The following is a 16,354-nucleotide window of genomic DNA, read 5'->3' on the forward strand; positions in this document are numbered from 1 at the left end:
CAAATTTGTTCAGTTCCCACAATAAAAGACAAGCAACCTCAGGGAGATTCTAACTTGCACTTCATTTTCCTTGTCTCTCTTCTGAGCATATGAGAACAGCTGAGGTGTGCTACACTCTCCAGAAATGAATTACTTTGAAGGAGCAGGAGCAAAAAAGGCTCCTGATCTATTAGTGCAGTAATTAACACCTCACAGGAAAGCATATGCATTTGAACACACATGCTTTGTATTTTTTCCAGTGGCTAATATAGAGGGGGAAAAAAAAGACCACAGAGCACTGGAAATAGAAGTACAGTGTTTAAACCAAAGAGCAGATGCTTCACGTTCACTACAGCTGGATCTCTTTGCAAATGCATACTCAGCATGTCGTATCTGGCTTCTCACATCCATGTGCGCCTCGCACCAGCTGTCTGCTTCTTTCAGCACTGTCTTTATACAAACACCAGTACCATTTAAAATCTTTATGTCCAGTTTTAAAATGGCATCAAATCATTCCATGACATCAGACAAATAGATTGGTCTTTCTAGCTTCCTTCAAAATCCTGGTTACACTGAACATCTGAATGCAGAAAACTATTTGACATTTGACTAACTCCTTCCTACAGTAACCATTTGATAGTATGAAAGGAGTCTATTTACAATAGCTTTGTGCTTGCAAATGTCACTCAAGCATCAACAGCAGCCCAGCAGCAAACCACCTGGTGCCTGCCACAGCATTCTGTTTACAAGGGGATGGAAAGGCTAGTTTGGGAAGTACAGCACTAGTACATTATTTGATTGTACTCTCAATCTTTGGTAAAGATTTGTAGTAACATTTCAAAAGAAATACTGCCAAACATAAGAGGCACAAAAATTTGGGGGTTTTGCCCTGCACCAGGTATGTGAGACTGCCTATTAAAGAAACCTCACAAATAACTGTAGGAATTGAAGATCTCACCCAAAACATGCACATATACTTGACAGATTAATGCAAAAAACTTAAATGGTCTCCTCAGCACATTTTTACTTCTTTATATAGTCTAAAGATGACAGAAACTGAAGAGAGAAAAGAGAAAAACTTGACAAGCCTTGAGATTTCTAAAATTTGTAGCTTGATAATCCGGCCCATGCCTTAGGTTTGTGCTGAAGTGGAGACTACTGTTCCAGAAGTGGACCACATTTATGAGTCACACTGCGCTTACATTGCTCAGCATCTTTCAAGACAGATGAGCACTATATAAGAGCAGACCCACTGAGGTCAAAGTAGCAGACATAAGAGTTGTCTCCCTAACAAAAGCACTGCAGTGACTTAAAAAGAGGCACAGCAGCATCCTTCATCTGTTGCTGCTCACTGATTTCCAGATTAACCAACTTCAGTATGCAAGCAGAACGAGCGTCCCTTCATACACAACAGCCAGCTGTTGTGAGCTGACTCAGAGTGCTCAATGCTCACAGACAGCTCAGCTATCACTAAGAGCTACAAATAAACAGACTTTTTAGAACAGCTCCATATCTCATGTCAAATGTCAGATTCTTCTGTACTTTCATACCATTACCACTACTGAAGTTTCCATACCCACCACGATCGCCCACACCATTCCTTTTAGAAAGCTGCTTTTGTCACTGGGTGAGTTTTGAACGCATCTAAAACTGCAAAGTGAGAGCACCAAAGGACATCATAATCTCTTCATGATCTCCGGAAGCATGTGGTTCTAGACACTACTTCTTTAAGCACCTGGCTCAAGAATCACTGAAACATCAAATCAATTGCTCACCTTTTGATCCAGACTGTAGGCCAGGATCCACTCCTCCTGCTTGGGGTGAAAGAGCAGACTTTGGATATAGAAGTTCAGACGGTACTTCTGGTATGTAGCTCCTTCATCAGAGCTGATAAGAATGCTGCTTTCAATATCTGGATCACTGAGAAGCATGATCTAAACAGGAAAATGGAAGGAATAGAGTATGAATAGAAAAGTAAAGCTGAACATCATTTGAAAGTGAAGTCATACAGCTCTAATTCCTATCACACATATTCAGAACATTGTTCAACAGTGTAAAGGGCTTACAGGATTTACCAAATGATTTTCTAAGTGTTAGGTTTCTATTCTGTGTGGTGATTCATTCACAGGTGATACTGTAATTTCATTTTTTGTCCAAAACATTCAGAAAGTCCAAGAATGAAGATGCTATGATCCTACTTGGGCAGGACAACTTGGGAGAGCAACATCTGGCTTCTCCTGGTCCCTTTTTTAGTCTATTGCTTCCCTCCAGAAGTGTGGAAATCTCTCTCCAGGAGCAGATAACAGGCTCCTGAGGTTTCAGACTCATTACTTGGCAGCTTGTAGAGCTACAGATGAGAGCATCACTTCATTGGAAACAGAATGCCTATGTGGATCATCTGCTGGCACCCAAAATTAGTTCACAGGTGCACGTGCAAACATCGATACATGATCTTATACATCATGCTTCCAATTCATACAGTAGGAGAAATCCATTCACTCATAAAATATATAACTTTCCCCAAGTACAAGAAAGTGTATGACCTCCATTTGCACAAGGAGAAAAACACTTATGTGCTTTTGATTTTAATTAGAAAATTATTAGCAATATTTTAAAATGGGTTGATTCCACATTATCAGATGCCATGCTCTATGTAAATGTTATCAAGAAAAATGTTGAGGATACATTAACACCATCTTATTAACATCTGGAGAAAACAGCATCACATTAAAGCAAATGCCAACACCATAAAATAAAGGCAAACAGTGGGAAATAAATTAGAGCCATGCTAAACACAGCAGGTTATTGATACACTAGCTGAAACAAATATAGAAACTGCTTTTCAACAGGAAAACAGATTCAGGAGCAGCCATTTCTAGCTAGCTGTGAAATGATCAGCTAAATGCAATCCAAGGCAGTTTTGTTACATTTTCATGTTCAAATAAACTCTTCTCATCCAACTTCACAGAGCTCCAACTTCAAGACTATGGTTTGTAGATGCATGAATTTTGACAGCAATTATTTAATTACGGGAAGTTAGTTAAAAGGAATGTTAAAATCCTTGGTATGTTAGACCCCGATGATGCAAAAAAATAAAAAATAAAAAAAAATCAGGGCTTGTTTAACCTTAAGCAGCTCATTAACTTTAACTGTATGAAGCCATCAAGGGAAAGTGAATATAATGCAAATTGTTCCTGATCCTCTCCATTAAGAAATGGAAAGCGCCTTTAAATCTAGAGCTGAAAGTTGTCCCAAGATGAAGCCACCTGTATGAACCCAGCTTGAGCTCACAGATCCTTCAGCACTTCTCACACTGACAATTAGCAGCCACAAAGCAATCCCCACCTGCTCCCAGAGAAGAGAGATCTGTAAGGCACTTTAGAGAAAATTGCTTGCATCTGCAGAATGGAAGGACGTAAGATTGCCAGCACAAGAAGTTATTCCAGAGAGATTTTGCATTTAAAGAGAGAATAGTTTGGGAATAATGGTTTTTCCGCCTGATACCACAAAAGGTTACAAAGTTAATAATGTAGATTAAAAGGTCACTATTAGCTGTCCAAAGCTCCTTATCTGAGGGCAGAACTCTTAACAGTCGCACAGACCTCATGTAGTAGAGATGCAAAACATCCACTCTGCCCTTTCACACATGATCCACAGCACACAGGTGGGAAGTTCAAGAAATTGGTCAGATAAAGTGAAAAAGGCAATTTTTGCACCAGATGGAATAAATTGCTTGATTTTGTTAACCCTGGAAGCATAACAGTGGTTGCAAGATCACATAATAAAACCACTAAGCTAGGCAAATCAACAGTCAAACTTATTGGAAGATTAAAGGGAAAGCTAGAATAGATTAACAAGTCAGATCTTGTTGCAAGTGCCATCACATTAGTCACAAACCATCCCTTACTCAGTGCTTGATATCAACACTGCAAAAATACTCCTCCAGTGTTTTCAAATGGAAAGACAACACATACAACAACTCTGTTAGCACTCATCCTTCCAGGCAAGGCTGATCCAACACAAAGGAGGAGGTTCAAGGTGAGAAACAAAATGCCACTGGTTGTGAAGCCAGGACTGGTTCACAGTTTTGTTGTGGTCGAAGCAAGAGAGTTGTGGCAAACAAGAAGATTTGCCTTTATGTTATTATTGCTTATCTCTTCTCTGCTGGAAGTTATAGGGGGGATGAGACAACTTTTGGAAGGGGAAATAACAGGACATTTGTCAAAGGCCCGAAACAGTCACTTCTCATTATGGAAACAAGGTGAAGGATCCACCCCATGTGAGATTTAGATTAATTGCTTTTCATTAAGAGCCAATAAACAAACTTGGGTCAGAATGAGCATTTCTGCCAGCACCCTGTGTTGCCATTTATAATTGCCATAAGGAACAGCAAAGGAGCACCAGAGTTGTCAAATGTAATTTATAGGTTTCTAAGATCTAATCATTTTCTATAGTATTAAATTGCAGCCTTCATTAAAAAGGAAATTACATTTCAACTTGCCACGTTATACAATATATTTATACACACACATGTAGAAAGTATTTTAATATATAAATAATAATATTAGCTCTATCTTCCGTTGCTGTCTTCTCTAGTTTTAGCAGAGAGGAGATGGAGAGGCAAAATTGCTTATTCTGAGGGGGAAGTCCTTGAAAACACATTTGAGATGAGAAGGTTTATACTACATAGGATTTCCTCTGCAGCCTATAGCTTGCCCTCCAAAACTCAGTGAGCAATGGCAAGCACCAGACAAAACAAACCAGACTGAAAATCAGGCTGAACTTCGGGTAGTTCCGTAGGACATGAAAGCCGAGGAAGAGAGCTGCCTGGCATGCAGTGTGCCTCTAATGAAAACAGGAGCTTAGAGGATATAGAGATCTGTTCTGATTCAACTCCAGAACAAGAGACACTGGCGGAGGAAGTGCAAAAAAGGGATATTCTTCAGATAAATTACCTTGCCTGAACAACACAAATTACAATGAGATTTTCAGCATGTGACTAGGAGAAACATCCAGCTGAACCCATGAAGGGGATTTATCCCAGGAAATGAGCATGGGCTGCAGGCAGAAAGAACAAGGAAGAGAGAGGTGTCATATCCAATACCTGCCATTTTGTATTTGGTACTGAAATCACAAGAGTAGCTAAGAGCCACTGGCATTCGTCCGAGAGCATGTAAGACTCTTACAGCAGCTGTGAATGAATTCCAAAGCAGGCATGAAGGAAAGTGACACCACATCACATCACAAATCCACTACATTGGAATGCTCATTGATGGGGCTGATACAATAAAAACTAAGGCAAGATTTGTAACTAGGAGTTCCCACTACTCTGATTAAAATTCCAGCTGCATCTCTGGGTTAATACAAACATCTTCCTCAGCCCTGGTTTCACATGGATGGTGTCACACTCCTCTTCCTGAGCTCCAACCTCACAAGGCACAAGACAGCTGTGACCTGGAATACTGAACCACACTAGTAATGAGCTGGCACATTTCTCATGGGTACAACACTGCAGTGAGCCCTGACTACTGGCTTGGAGTTATAAGTAGCCTGAGTTCGTATCTGTCTGAATCTGTCTACCGTAACTATGCTTAAGACTTCTCTATAGCTTGGCACTCAGTTCTTCTCGCAACACTCTTCATTGTTCTGCCCTCACTCTAAAGTCCTGCTTGGCACATCACCTCTGTCCTTCTTCTGTACACAAAGCACAAGAACAACCACCCCCAAGCCTTCATCATGTTACCTCTATTTGCTTCCTGGTTCTGCATTGTCCCAACACAGCAGAGATCCATTTTGTATACAGCTGAATCCTTTAACAGATTACCTCTGGACAAAAACTGAAACAACATCCCACATAAAAGGCGTTTTTATTAATTTTCATTATTAGTTTTCATTGAATCCTTTCATTTTTTCCCAACTAACATAAATTTTGATTTTAAATTACCAGAGTGCATCTCTTTAAATCAGCATGAAGAAGTTTTATAGGCAAATATCTTCAGCAATAGTGCCACTGAGTTACATTAGCAGGAAGCCTCCCAGTAAGTGCACAAAGAAGACAGGTTCAAAATAAATGACTTTTGTTCCCAGAAATAAGTAGATAGCATTAAAACATTATGTACTGCCTCCTGATTTTCCTCTGCACTTTCAATGCGCTTTTGTGGCTCTTTTCACAGTTCCTAGTCAAATTCTCATTTCCCTACTGAAAGTGCTATTATAAAAAGAAATAAACAAAACAGTCTAAAAAAAAAAAAAAAGTCCACCTACAAACCACTCAAGTCTCCATAGCTACAAAAGAATCCTAGGTCCTTAGAAGTGCGTTAGCCATTTGCTTTGGAGCGCTGCCTTGTCCTATTCTGTAATTCAGAAAGTAGCACTGCCACAAACAACTCTGTAAAAACAGAAACTCCAGGTTTCCTGTTCACACCTCCATAGTGATTTCTGTATTGAATGTTCTAGGTTTTGTTTTGTTTTATGAAACACTAGACCCTCAACTCCTAAGTACATGGAATCTTTCCAAAGCCAGGCAGAGGATTTTCTGTAGATGTGGCTCTATCTACACCAACAACAGGAAAACACAAATATATTTCTTTGAAGTTTTTTTTTTTAATCTTTGCATTCCCATTTTGATTTAAACCATATTAGCTTTGTGTTTAAAAAGCCATAAAGCTTCAAGAATTTATGCTGAAATGTCAGTGCAAGAAGAGAATTGTTTTATTTTTGGACTTATGATGTCCATTACACTTTTTGAAGTTAAAAAATAAATAAATTTGAAATTATATTTATAGGCATAAAGAAATAAAAATAATTTTATTCCTACAGAACATCAGTTCACCACACTTATGCAGTGAGAACAACTGGGAAACTTCTTATGGGAAAACTAATCTAAAATGCTTCAATAGTAAAGTTAAAGTTTGACCACCTGAAAAGTCTCAGGGGAAAATTTTTGTTGCCCATTCTTCTCTCATCCTTCTTCCCTCCTACATTATTACTTCAATTTACTTGTGCTGCACACTAAGTTACACCCACAGAGATATATATACACAACTTCACTATCTCTAGAACATAGCTACAAGCATACCCGATGCCCTTCTATGCCAAAGCCATGGAGAACAGATGCAACTCACTGCAAAAAAAAACAAAACACCAACCGCATACTCCTTTCCCCACCATGTTACCATTCAATTGAAAAACTTCAGTTCAATGAAATCAGCCTAAATATCTCTAAGACAAAAATGTACACAAATACCTGTTTCTTACCAGAAAATGTGACACACATATAAGTAAGTGTTTAGCTAAAAAAAAAAAAAAAAAAGCTATACATTATTGTGGAATGTTTTAGAAAGCACACACCATCTTTATACAAAGTTTTACTGAAGTTGTTCAGAGAGTGCTAGATCCCTGCTCACTGCTCTGTAGATAAACCAACTCCTGTAACAATCAAAAGAAAAGGAAGCCAGCCTCTACTTTCCAAACACTAAGACCAGCATATCAGGAAGAATGGGAGATGTCAATGATAAAAATCTGCTCTCGAGAGAAGCCCTGTTTATTCAACATGCAAATAAAGCAAAGAAGAAATCTTTCCTCAGGCTTTAGTATCATATGCCAATACTGTTTGGAGGACAGCATGTGCATGGATGAGAGAAGTTTGCCAGTTCTCATATACCCAACCCATCTCTTAGTCATCAACAGCTGTGATAAGAGGGACCACGGTACTCTAGGAAGCCAAACAAGACAGCCATGAGAAGGGCAATAGCTTTCACATCGTTACTATCTTTGAGTCCCAAGAAGATAAGAGTCTTTGCAACCCTTTTTCTTATACACCAGATTTGGACCTCAAGCTCCTACTTGCTTCACATGGCTCAAATACTTCTTCAATGTTAAGGGCAACCTGTGGGCATCAGTCAAGCAGTAAAGATGCACTGAGCTCTCATGAGAGATAAATTGCCTGGACCTAACCCCTTTCAACTTCTTGTAACTTCACTTCTTATTACCTGAAATTTAACATTAATAACAGATTTAATTAACGAATATAGCACCAGATTACCATCTCTCAGAACCATAACGCTGTAATCTTAAAGGATGAAGTGCACTGCACTCACTTTATAAGGGTTTATGAAGCATGTGTTATAAAAGTACCTCAACCATAAGGCTTTTATACCTTGGCATTCACTTCAATACAATCCCATAAAATTCAAGCAATCTTTAAGTGTTAAAGGTGACTTTCACTACTGTATTTATTATTGGATAATGAAAAATGAGTCAGACATCCACAGAAAATGAGCAATGAAATAGAGTTTCCTGAGTCTTACGCTGGATCTGCATTACGTGAACCATGACCAAATAACCAAATAGCCCTCTTAAGACCAAAAGGCACTTCATGCTAGCCTCCCTCCAGAACTTCCTTTCCATCAGGATTTCTATGTAATCACAAACCAATATCTACTCAGCTGAATTCCATTGCTCATCACTGAGCTTTCCAGATGTCAACAGCTGTTTGTGCACATCTAACACCTGAGAAAGATTTCTTCCTCAGTCCACCAGCTGTGGACTCCAGTAAGTTGGTTTGAGAAGATGGCACGGATTTCTGACACTTAATTTAGGGGGACGCCATCTTAGAGTTCCCCATCTTAACACTGAGAGAAAAATGAGAGCAAATCTTGCAGTTTGGCTACATGCAGGTCCCATGCCTTCTTTACAGGACATTTTCCCTTTTGCAGAAGGTACATGAAAGATGAGCACAGAGTAGAGAATAATAAGCAATGAATATATATATATACATTAACCTAAAAGAGTATGGTCTTCCTGCAACATTGCAACACAAAAGAGGACACAACTTGGAGGTTTATTCATATTTAAGAATATCCCCTTCTGAAATGTAATATATAACTTTTCTGTTGTACCTTTGCTATAAATGCATTTAGACAAACCATCTTTAGAAGTAAGAGTTAGTAAGTTCCATTTAAGTTTCCTACATTACTCTGCCTAGCATTTTGTCAATCAGGAACAATGTGAACATAAAACTGCTGTACAGAGGGATCAGATTCGTTGTTAACTTGAACAAGAATCCTGTTACCATCAGAAATAAAATTACAAATTATAACTACAATCAACTTAACTTAAGCCTTGATTTGACAGAACTTGGGACAGTAGTTCAAGGGAACACTAGCCTAGTCCATGAGGACGAATAATGTACAAGACACTAGTATTACATTCAGACACTACATATGAAACTGGAATGTGCAGTCTTAGCTTATGCTACATACAGTTTGGCTCAGTCATGGAAGACTGTACATTTAAGCATCTCGGCAATTCTTTCATATTCTTTTCACAAAGGCTGAAAAAGAGAAATGCCAAAAATACTTCAGGGAAAGACTGAGATAGAGCAGTTTCGTGGTAAAAGAATAATTAGCTATCATCCTCCTGTCTGAAGAGCCACAGGAATTATATCATCCCAGAGCTTACACTATTAACTTTGAGGAAAGAGATTAGTAAAAACACATAGACAAAATGAGGACCAGCACCACCTTGCCTTCTCTGAGGAGGAACACAACAGCCCACGAGGTTTGTTTACAGTGAACAAACCTGGTTAATATTTCTGACCTCTGTTGTTTTTCATATCTAATCATATCCAGATTACAACTACAACTAATTCAGGCTTGTACAAAAACTAAACAATCTCCTGGCACTGCAGCCATGCTTGCCTTAAATTGCCAAATCAAAACAAAGCGCTTGAACAGAATGCCAAACTCACACACTCCAATCCCTATGGAAAGAAAAGTTCATTTAATTACCACCTCCAGCATCTGTGCAAGAGTGCAGATGCACCTTGCAAGGATGCCCTGAGGATCAGGAGCAAATCAAGGCTAAATTGGATACAGAGCAAGAACCCCTGAAGAAAAACCACTCCATCATCCTCCTTGGCAGGTGTGAAAATGAAAACTTATCATCACTCCAATGCTTAGGCTAAGTCAGAGCTGGGAACAGAACTCAGACACTAAGACTGCTATCCTAATCCACCCATAATACCAGTCCTACGCTGGATCCAATTTGCATGCACAGAAGCAGGATAAACTATCATAGTAGACCCAACAAAGCAGAATGTCTCAAGTTTGTTTTACTGCTAAGCGGGTCAGAACAACATGTCTCTCTGCTTTCTCTTGTATTTTTGGCACTGGACACATGTACTTTTCACTTTTAATTACAAGGCACAGCAAGCATTTGCTTGTTAAATTTCAGGTGCCAGTAGGGATGGAATCCATCCAAAAAGCATGTGTTTGACCTGGTGAAGAGTGACTGATTGGCAACAGCTATGAGCTTGGTTGTAAACCCTTTTCATTGTCACAGCAAGGCAGAGTTTACTCAAAGTTAGTTCACCTCATTATTCTCTTGTTATAGCTGCACATCCTCGGGCTCCCCACAGCTCATCAGAGCAAAGTCCTCTAACACAATAACCCCACCCTTCTGCTGCTATTTTAGTGCTTCATGCTGTTCACAGAGAGCTCCTGTTCAGCTGTTTTGCTAAAGGCATTTCCATATCGCAGCATGTTCAAGCACAGTGCCCCTCTGTGAACTGCCAAATGATTGTAAGTATCACCACTTAAAGCCAGTTTTGGATAGATCCAGTTTGGCCACTGTTTCCACATTTGGACCTAGATAAGAAGTAGAAGTCACCTGGCTGGTGACTTGAGGCAGCAACCAGTGCTTCCACTGGGAAAAGCAGACATTATATCAGGAGATTGATGTAAAGCTGCTGATCTATGTGTGCTTTGCTCTCAAGCCTTTTTCTTCACACCATAGCTATGTGTGATGTCTTCTCACTCTTCTCCATTCTACGTAGGAAACTTGCAACATCCAGCACATTGCGCTGTGGTCACCAGCTTTTTCTAGTGGCACAGAACAGCTCTGATCCCGAACTGCATACAGAGAAAAAGCAAAAGCAGAATTCACTGTTATAATTGTATGTTATTTGAGTAAATGCATGGTTGTACTATTCTCTACAAAACTACAAAGTAATTTTCACCATTATGGTAACTTACTGTGTAAGCAGAAATAGTTACAGAAAATAATGTTATCAGTAAGGAGAGGCTGTTGTACACCAGAACTGCTGGAAATGAGAATACCATTTATATAAAAACACTTCTCTGATTATAGGCTTCACTTGGGAGAACGCTTTACATGTGGGAATAAGTTTACTCACAGTGGCTGCCCCATTACGGAAAACAAAGAGATGTGCGTGGATAGTTCCTCAAGGGGGTAAACTTTTGTAGCCCATATACAGCAGTCTACTTCATTTGAGGACAGTAGTGTGTTTCATGACTCTTTACAAAAATAAAAACCGTATTATGTATCTCCCTTGAGGCCATTAAACCTGAATACAATTTTAAATGCATCATTGCTTTTCTACTGCTTACACACTTTATTTTTCTGCTTTTTAGTCAGATTGCATAGAACATAGACAACAGTCAGCTTTATCAATGTTCACATCCATATACTAATGATCTATCTCAATTTACTTACGTAGTATCTATTAGCCATGCTGTTCTAAATGCACTTCTCTTCCTAACTTTCCCTCACTGGGTGAAGTCAAAGAGGTAGGAAAAGGTCTGTTTTCTGGATAGGAAGTTGACGCACCCAAAAATTAAGGCTTACAATTACAAAACATAATGGCATTGCACTGCTCTGCACAGTAGCATTCAGCTCTAACCTATTCACTGTGGTTGCAAGCTCTACCTGCTAACTCAGCCACCAGTTCCTAACATCTGGAAAGGTTCAGAATAAAGGAACAGGATTCATAACTGCCAGCTCACTGGCTTTCACATTTCTCATTGTATTTGCAAAAGTAATGCCCAAAGATACAGCTCCCGCATGTTTATTGTGCAAGTCTTGTTTATGATTACACATTGAGAAAGTGAGGGAATGCTTCAGTGACTGAAAACTGTGGCCATTATGCCTTATGCCAACATGGTCACTGATACCTTGCAGTCTTGGGAAAATCACACACTTTGCTCTCAACATCCTTTTACACGCACATACACAATCCCTGGCCATTGCAAGGCTAGTTCTTAATAGCACAAGAGGAGAGGTAGCTGGTAGAAGAAATAAAGTTTTTATCTTCAGCACAACCTTAATACTTTGGTTTAGAAATTAATTGGCAAAAATCAGAAAATTGCCAGACTGACTCCATCTGTCCATCCATTTCCAGGTCCTGAGCTCTGTGTTCATCACCTCTACTTTATTGGTATTTATATCTCTGGACACTGACACTTAAGATTTGCTACCTTATTGCAATCGCTTTTAAGGATCATGTTGGCCTGCCATTGTATGGCTCCAAAGGAGCCAAAAAAATGTCAGATAAGCCTTTTTGTTTGAAAAAGCAGAATCAGCTTTTGTTACAATGGAGAACCAAAAGGTTTTTGAATCCATTGCAAAGCAGCACTGGTCTATCCTCAGAGATGTGAGGCTTGACAAAGTGTTGATTTCCTGGATTTACTGAGAAACCATAGCCTGAGTTTCCTCTCACTGCCTCTGTGCTCCACTTCGGCAATCTTTGTCATCACTCTGAGTTCACCAGCATTTCTCTGTATACAAAGACACAAGGCATTTGAGGATGGGTAGGGCCAAGGGCAATGAACCCTAGCTAGAGCACAAAAGAAATCTCAAACATTCTGAGATGTGCTGAAATGCTTCTTTGAGATCTAGCCCAGCTAAGCTCCACGAAGGAAAGCTGCTCCTAAAAACAGCCAAGCAAAAGCATCCAGGATTCACTGCTTCTTGAGGTAACACAGTTTATACAGAGCTGAGCAGAGCAGAGATGAAGTTAGTTATTACTCTTACACTGTAAGGGGAAATGTGGATATTTGGGGAGCGCAGATGTGGAAGAGGAGTAACGCACAGTGAAGCCAAAGCTCTGGACACATTGCTGAACTTGCAGAGGCCACAGCACTGTGGTGCTCAGGCACCCCAGGTGAAAGCACAGTGCCACGTACTGCGCATGGCTAGCAGTAACAGTAAGACACTCTCCTGGGAAAGTCCCATTTAACAGACTTAATTTCATTTTATGACAAGGTTACCTCTCTAGTTGACCAAGGGAAATCAGTAGATGCAATCCTTTTGAATTTCAGAAAAGATTTTGATGCTTTTTGTCTAGAAGGATACTGTGAAAAACAAAGTCCAACATACGGCTTGACAGATACACAATATAATGGGCAAACAATTGACCAATGGGTTGGGCTCAAAAGGATATAGTAAATGGTGTTATATCATACTGGCAGCCAGTCACTAGTGGAGTTCCCCTGGGCTCCATTTAAAAGCCAGTTCTCTTTTATAAATGATCTTGATGCAGGACTTGAATGCATACTAAGTTTGCAGAAGACACTAAATTAGGAGGAGATTTGACTCCCTCAAGGGTGGAGAGGCCTTGCAGAGAGATCTTGACAATTAAGAGGGTTGAGCAATCACCTACTGTATGCAATTTAACAAGTGCTGGATTCTGCACCTAGGACAGAACAACCCTGGATATACCTGCAGACTGAGAGACAAGTGGCTGGAGAGCAGAATCACAGAAAGGGATCTGGGGTTCTGGTTAACCACAAGTTGAATCTGAGTCAGCAGTGCACTCTGGCAACCAAAAGGGCCAACCTGGGGTACTCTACAGTGCCTCAATCCCAGCATTGCTGGCCGCTTCTAGGGAAGGGATTGTCCCACTCCGCTCTGCGTGGGTGCTTTCTCATTGTGCGCAGTTTTGGGCACACAAATATAAGAAGGACATAAACTATTAGAGAGTGTCCAGAGGAGGGCTACAAAGATGGTGAAGGGTCCAAAGGGCAATATGTATGACGAGCAGCTGAAGTCACTGGATTTACTCAGCCTAGAGGAGACTAAAGGGAGGCCTAATGGTGGCCTGCAACTTCTCACAAGGGGAGCAGAGGGCTAGTGATAGGATCTGGGGGAACAGTATGGATTTGCATCGGGGAGGGGAAAGTGAGCTCAAGAAGCGTTTGAACAACGCTCTCAGAAATATGGTTTGAATTCTGGGCAGCCCTGTGAGGAGCCAAGAGTTGGATTCAATGATCCTTGTGGGTGTCTCTTCCAACTCAGGATATTCTATGATTTTATGATCCTGCAGATTCTGTTAATCTGCTCACTGAAAATTCACTCAGTGAGAAGTACTGAATTTCTTCATTCTTTACTTTGAAAAAAATGAAAAGATATTTTACCATGGATTGTCAAGTTTCAAGGTTATGATTTTGGGGGGTTGGGTTGGTTTGTTCTTTTGTTTATCTCAAAGAAAAATAACTGTCTCCTGGTGAACCAGATCTAATCACTAACAATCGAGGTCACAATATTATTGAGTCTCACAAGGACCCACATGCCCCTTTTCCAAGGGCTTCTCTCCACCCATTCTATTATTTTTCTTCTTTTTTTTTTTTTAATAACAGAGCATGCTGACTCATTATTATTGATTGATTATCCTGCTGTCTGTGAAGCACTATTCCCCTCCTCGTTAATTCAAAACTACCTCATTTTTCATACTCCATAAATTAATATATTATTGGAGCCGCAGCTGTAAAGGAGATGGCAATGTTTCATAGAGAGGCAGGAGGGTGGAGAAAGGATGGAAGTCTCACAAACCAGCCCTATGCCAGGATCTGCAGCTCAGTCTGCCCTGCTGAAGGGTCAGCTACAAGCAGCCCCTACGAGGTGGTCCATCCTGACAGTCCCACTACCTAACTGTAACCAAGGCAGTGCCCTCAAACTCCTACAGGTCTGCTCTGTTTCACTTCACAAAAGCAATGGCCATGCTAAGTGACAAAACTGCAGCTTTATTTTAGTGGATATTATAACTTCTGATCTGTCCTTTAATGCTTGCTGGGTAAATTAGAACAAACTGCCTCTATTAAAGACTGTCAGCCAACTCTGGAAAGTCCATATCTAAATGCGGATGTGACCTTTCCAGTTTTACCCCATCTTTACAATCATCCCTAAGGCTCTGCAGGAGCCTGACTAGCAGTATGAGGTGAAGAAGGCAAAAAGCAGCAGGAGAGATCATCTGACTGCTAAGAAGCCAGCCAAGGCAGCCCTATCATAGATTTGCACCAGAATCCATCCTGCCAAGCTAAGTCTTACCTGATAACTGGCCCTTTCTTCTCCCTGACACGTTAGCTTGGGTTTCTCCCGTCTTTTCTCCTCACAACCTGACTCATCAGCAATTCCAGTAGACAGTGAAATGCAGTGATACCCTCCTCAACCACTCTCAGGGTTTTCTCATTCATCGTCTGAGGACGATGGGAAAGGAGACTGTATGTTTAAAGCTGTCGATAGCTACATTTACTGTCCACAAACTGTGCCAAACAAACGCTACTCCTTCACTTGGCTCTTGCACATAAAGCAAACTCAGGAAAGCATGTACAGTAAGTCAGGTCAAAGGGTTTGAGTTCTGTTTTGCTTTCCATAAAATCTGTGCCTGCTTTCATTCAAATAGCCAATTTTTTCTATGATGTAAAACTACCCCTCAGAGCCAAAGCTCCAGACAGCAGCTAAGCTGGGATTTCAAGATCACAGTTCCCATCCTTGGTAGATAAAAGATACAGCAGGTGTCTGGCTACTTTTTTCTTATTTCACTTATATGTCTCATGTTGACACAGTTACTTTTATCAGCGAGACTCGCAACATCTGTGAAGACTAAAATATTTATTTAACAAAATATTTTCCATAAAGCCAACTTAGACAGGCCTCATTTTACTCTCTATCTTTATTAATTGAATCTTACATTAGGCTTCCATTTGCTTTCAATACCTAACTCAGCTCTACCCAAATGCATATTAAATGAGTTCAGAAACCTATAAAAAATGTGAGTAAAAGTTATTGTAATGGATAAGCACAAAGCTGTGAAATATAGATACATAAAGGTACACACAGGCAACTCTAATTCTGGGGTTTCATCATATGAATGTTTTCTTCTTCATGAGCACCTAAACAATAACTTTCAATGTAGTATCATTAAGATATGTATGAACAGTTATATACCCATTTCTCTTCTAATCCTTTCTCCTCCATCCCCATTTAAATAATGCCGTATATAACTATTCTGTGAATTATCTCAACTGTGTTTATTTTTAGAAAGAGCTGACATTTTAACATACCCATTTTTTCAGAGAAATGACTGAATAAAAACAGCTTTCATGTTCATACATACTGAAGGACAGTCTTCTTTCAAGTACAACTATCAAACTGTCTCTGTTTAAGAAAGAAGGAAACTTCCAATGAGAAATCTCATAAGCTTGGGTCTCTGTGATACCTGTGCTGACAAATGGTTGCATCCCAGACAACAGTTGCTACAAGAACTCCATTTATCTCTGTGATTTATGTTAGGTCG

The 16,354-nt window shown here is 39.9% G+C and overlaps 1 protein-coding gene across 3 annotated transcripts in view; it reads right to left on the minus strand.

Annotated features, from left to right (window-relative positions):
• Positions 1-16,354, minus strand: part of SORCS3 (sortilin related VPS10 domain containing receptor 3) — a 278,287-nt gene that overhangs the window by 126,349 nt on the left and 135,584 nt on the right. For all 3 annotated transcript variants that reach the window (XM_021399905.1, XM_021399907.1, XM_021399906.1), the window contains exon 4: positions 1,755-1,913. In XM_021399905.1, coding sequence (XP_021255580.1) covers positions 1,755-1,913 — 159 coding nt within the window. The remainder of the gene's footprint in view (positions 1-1,754; positions 1,914-16,354) is intronic.

The sequence above is a fragment of the Numida meleagris genome, chromosome 5, assembly GCF_002078875.1.
Source record: "Numida meleagris isolate 19003 breed g44 Domestic line chromosome 5, NumMel1.0, whole genome shotgun sequence".
In the NCBI taxonomy this organism is placed as follows: domain Eukaryota; kingdom Metazoa; phylum Chordata; class Aves; order Galliformes; family Numididae; genus Numida; species Numida meleagris.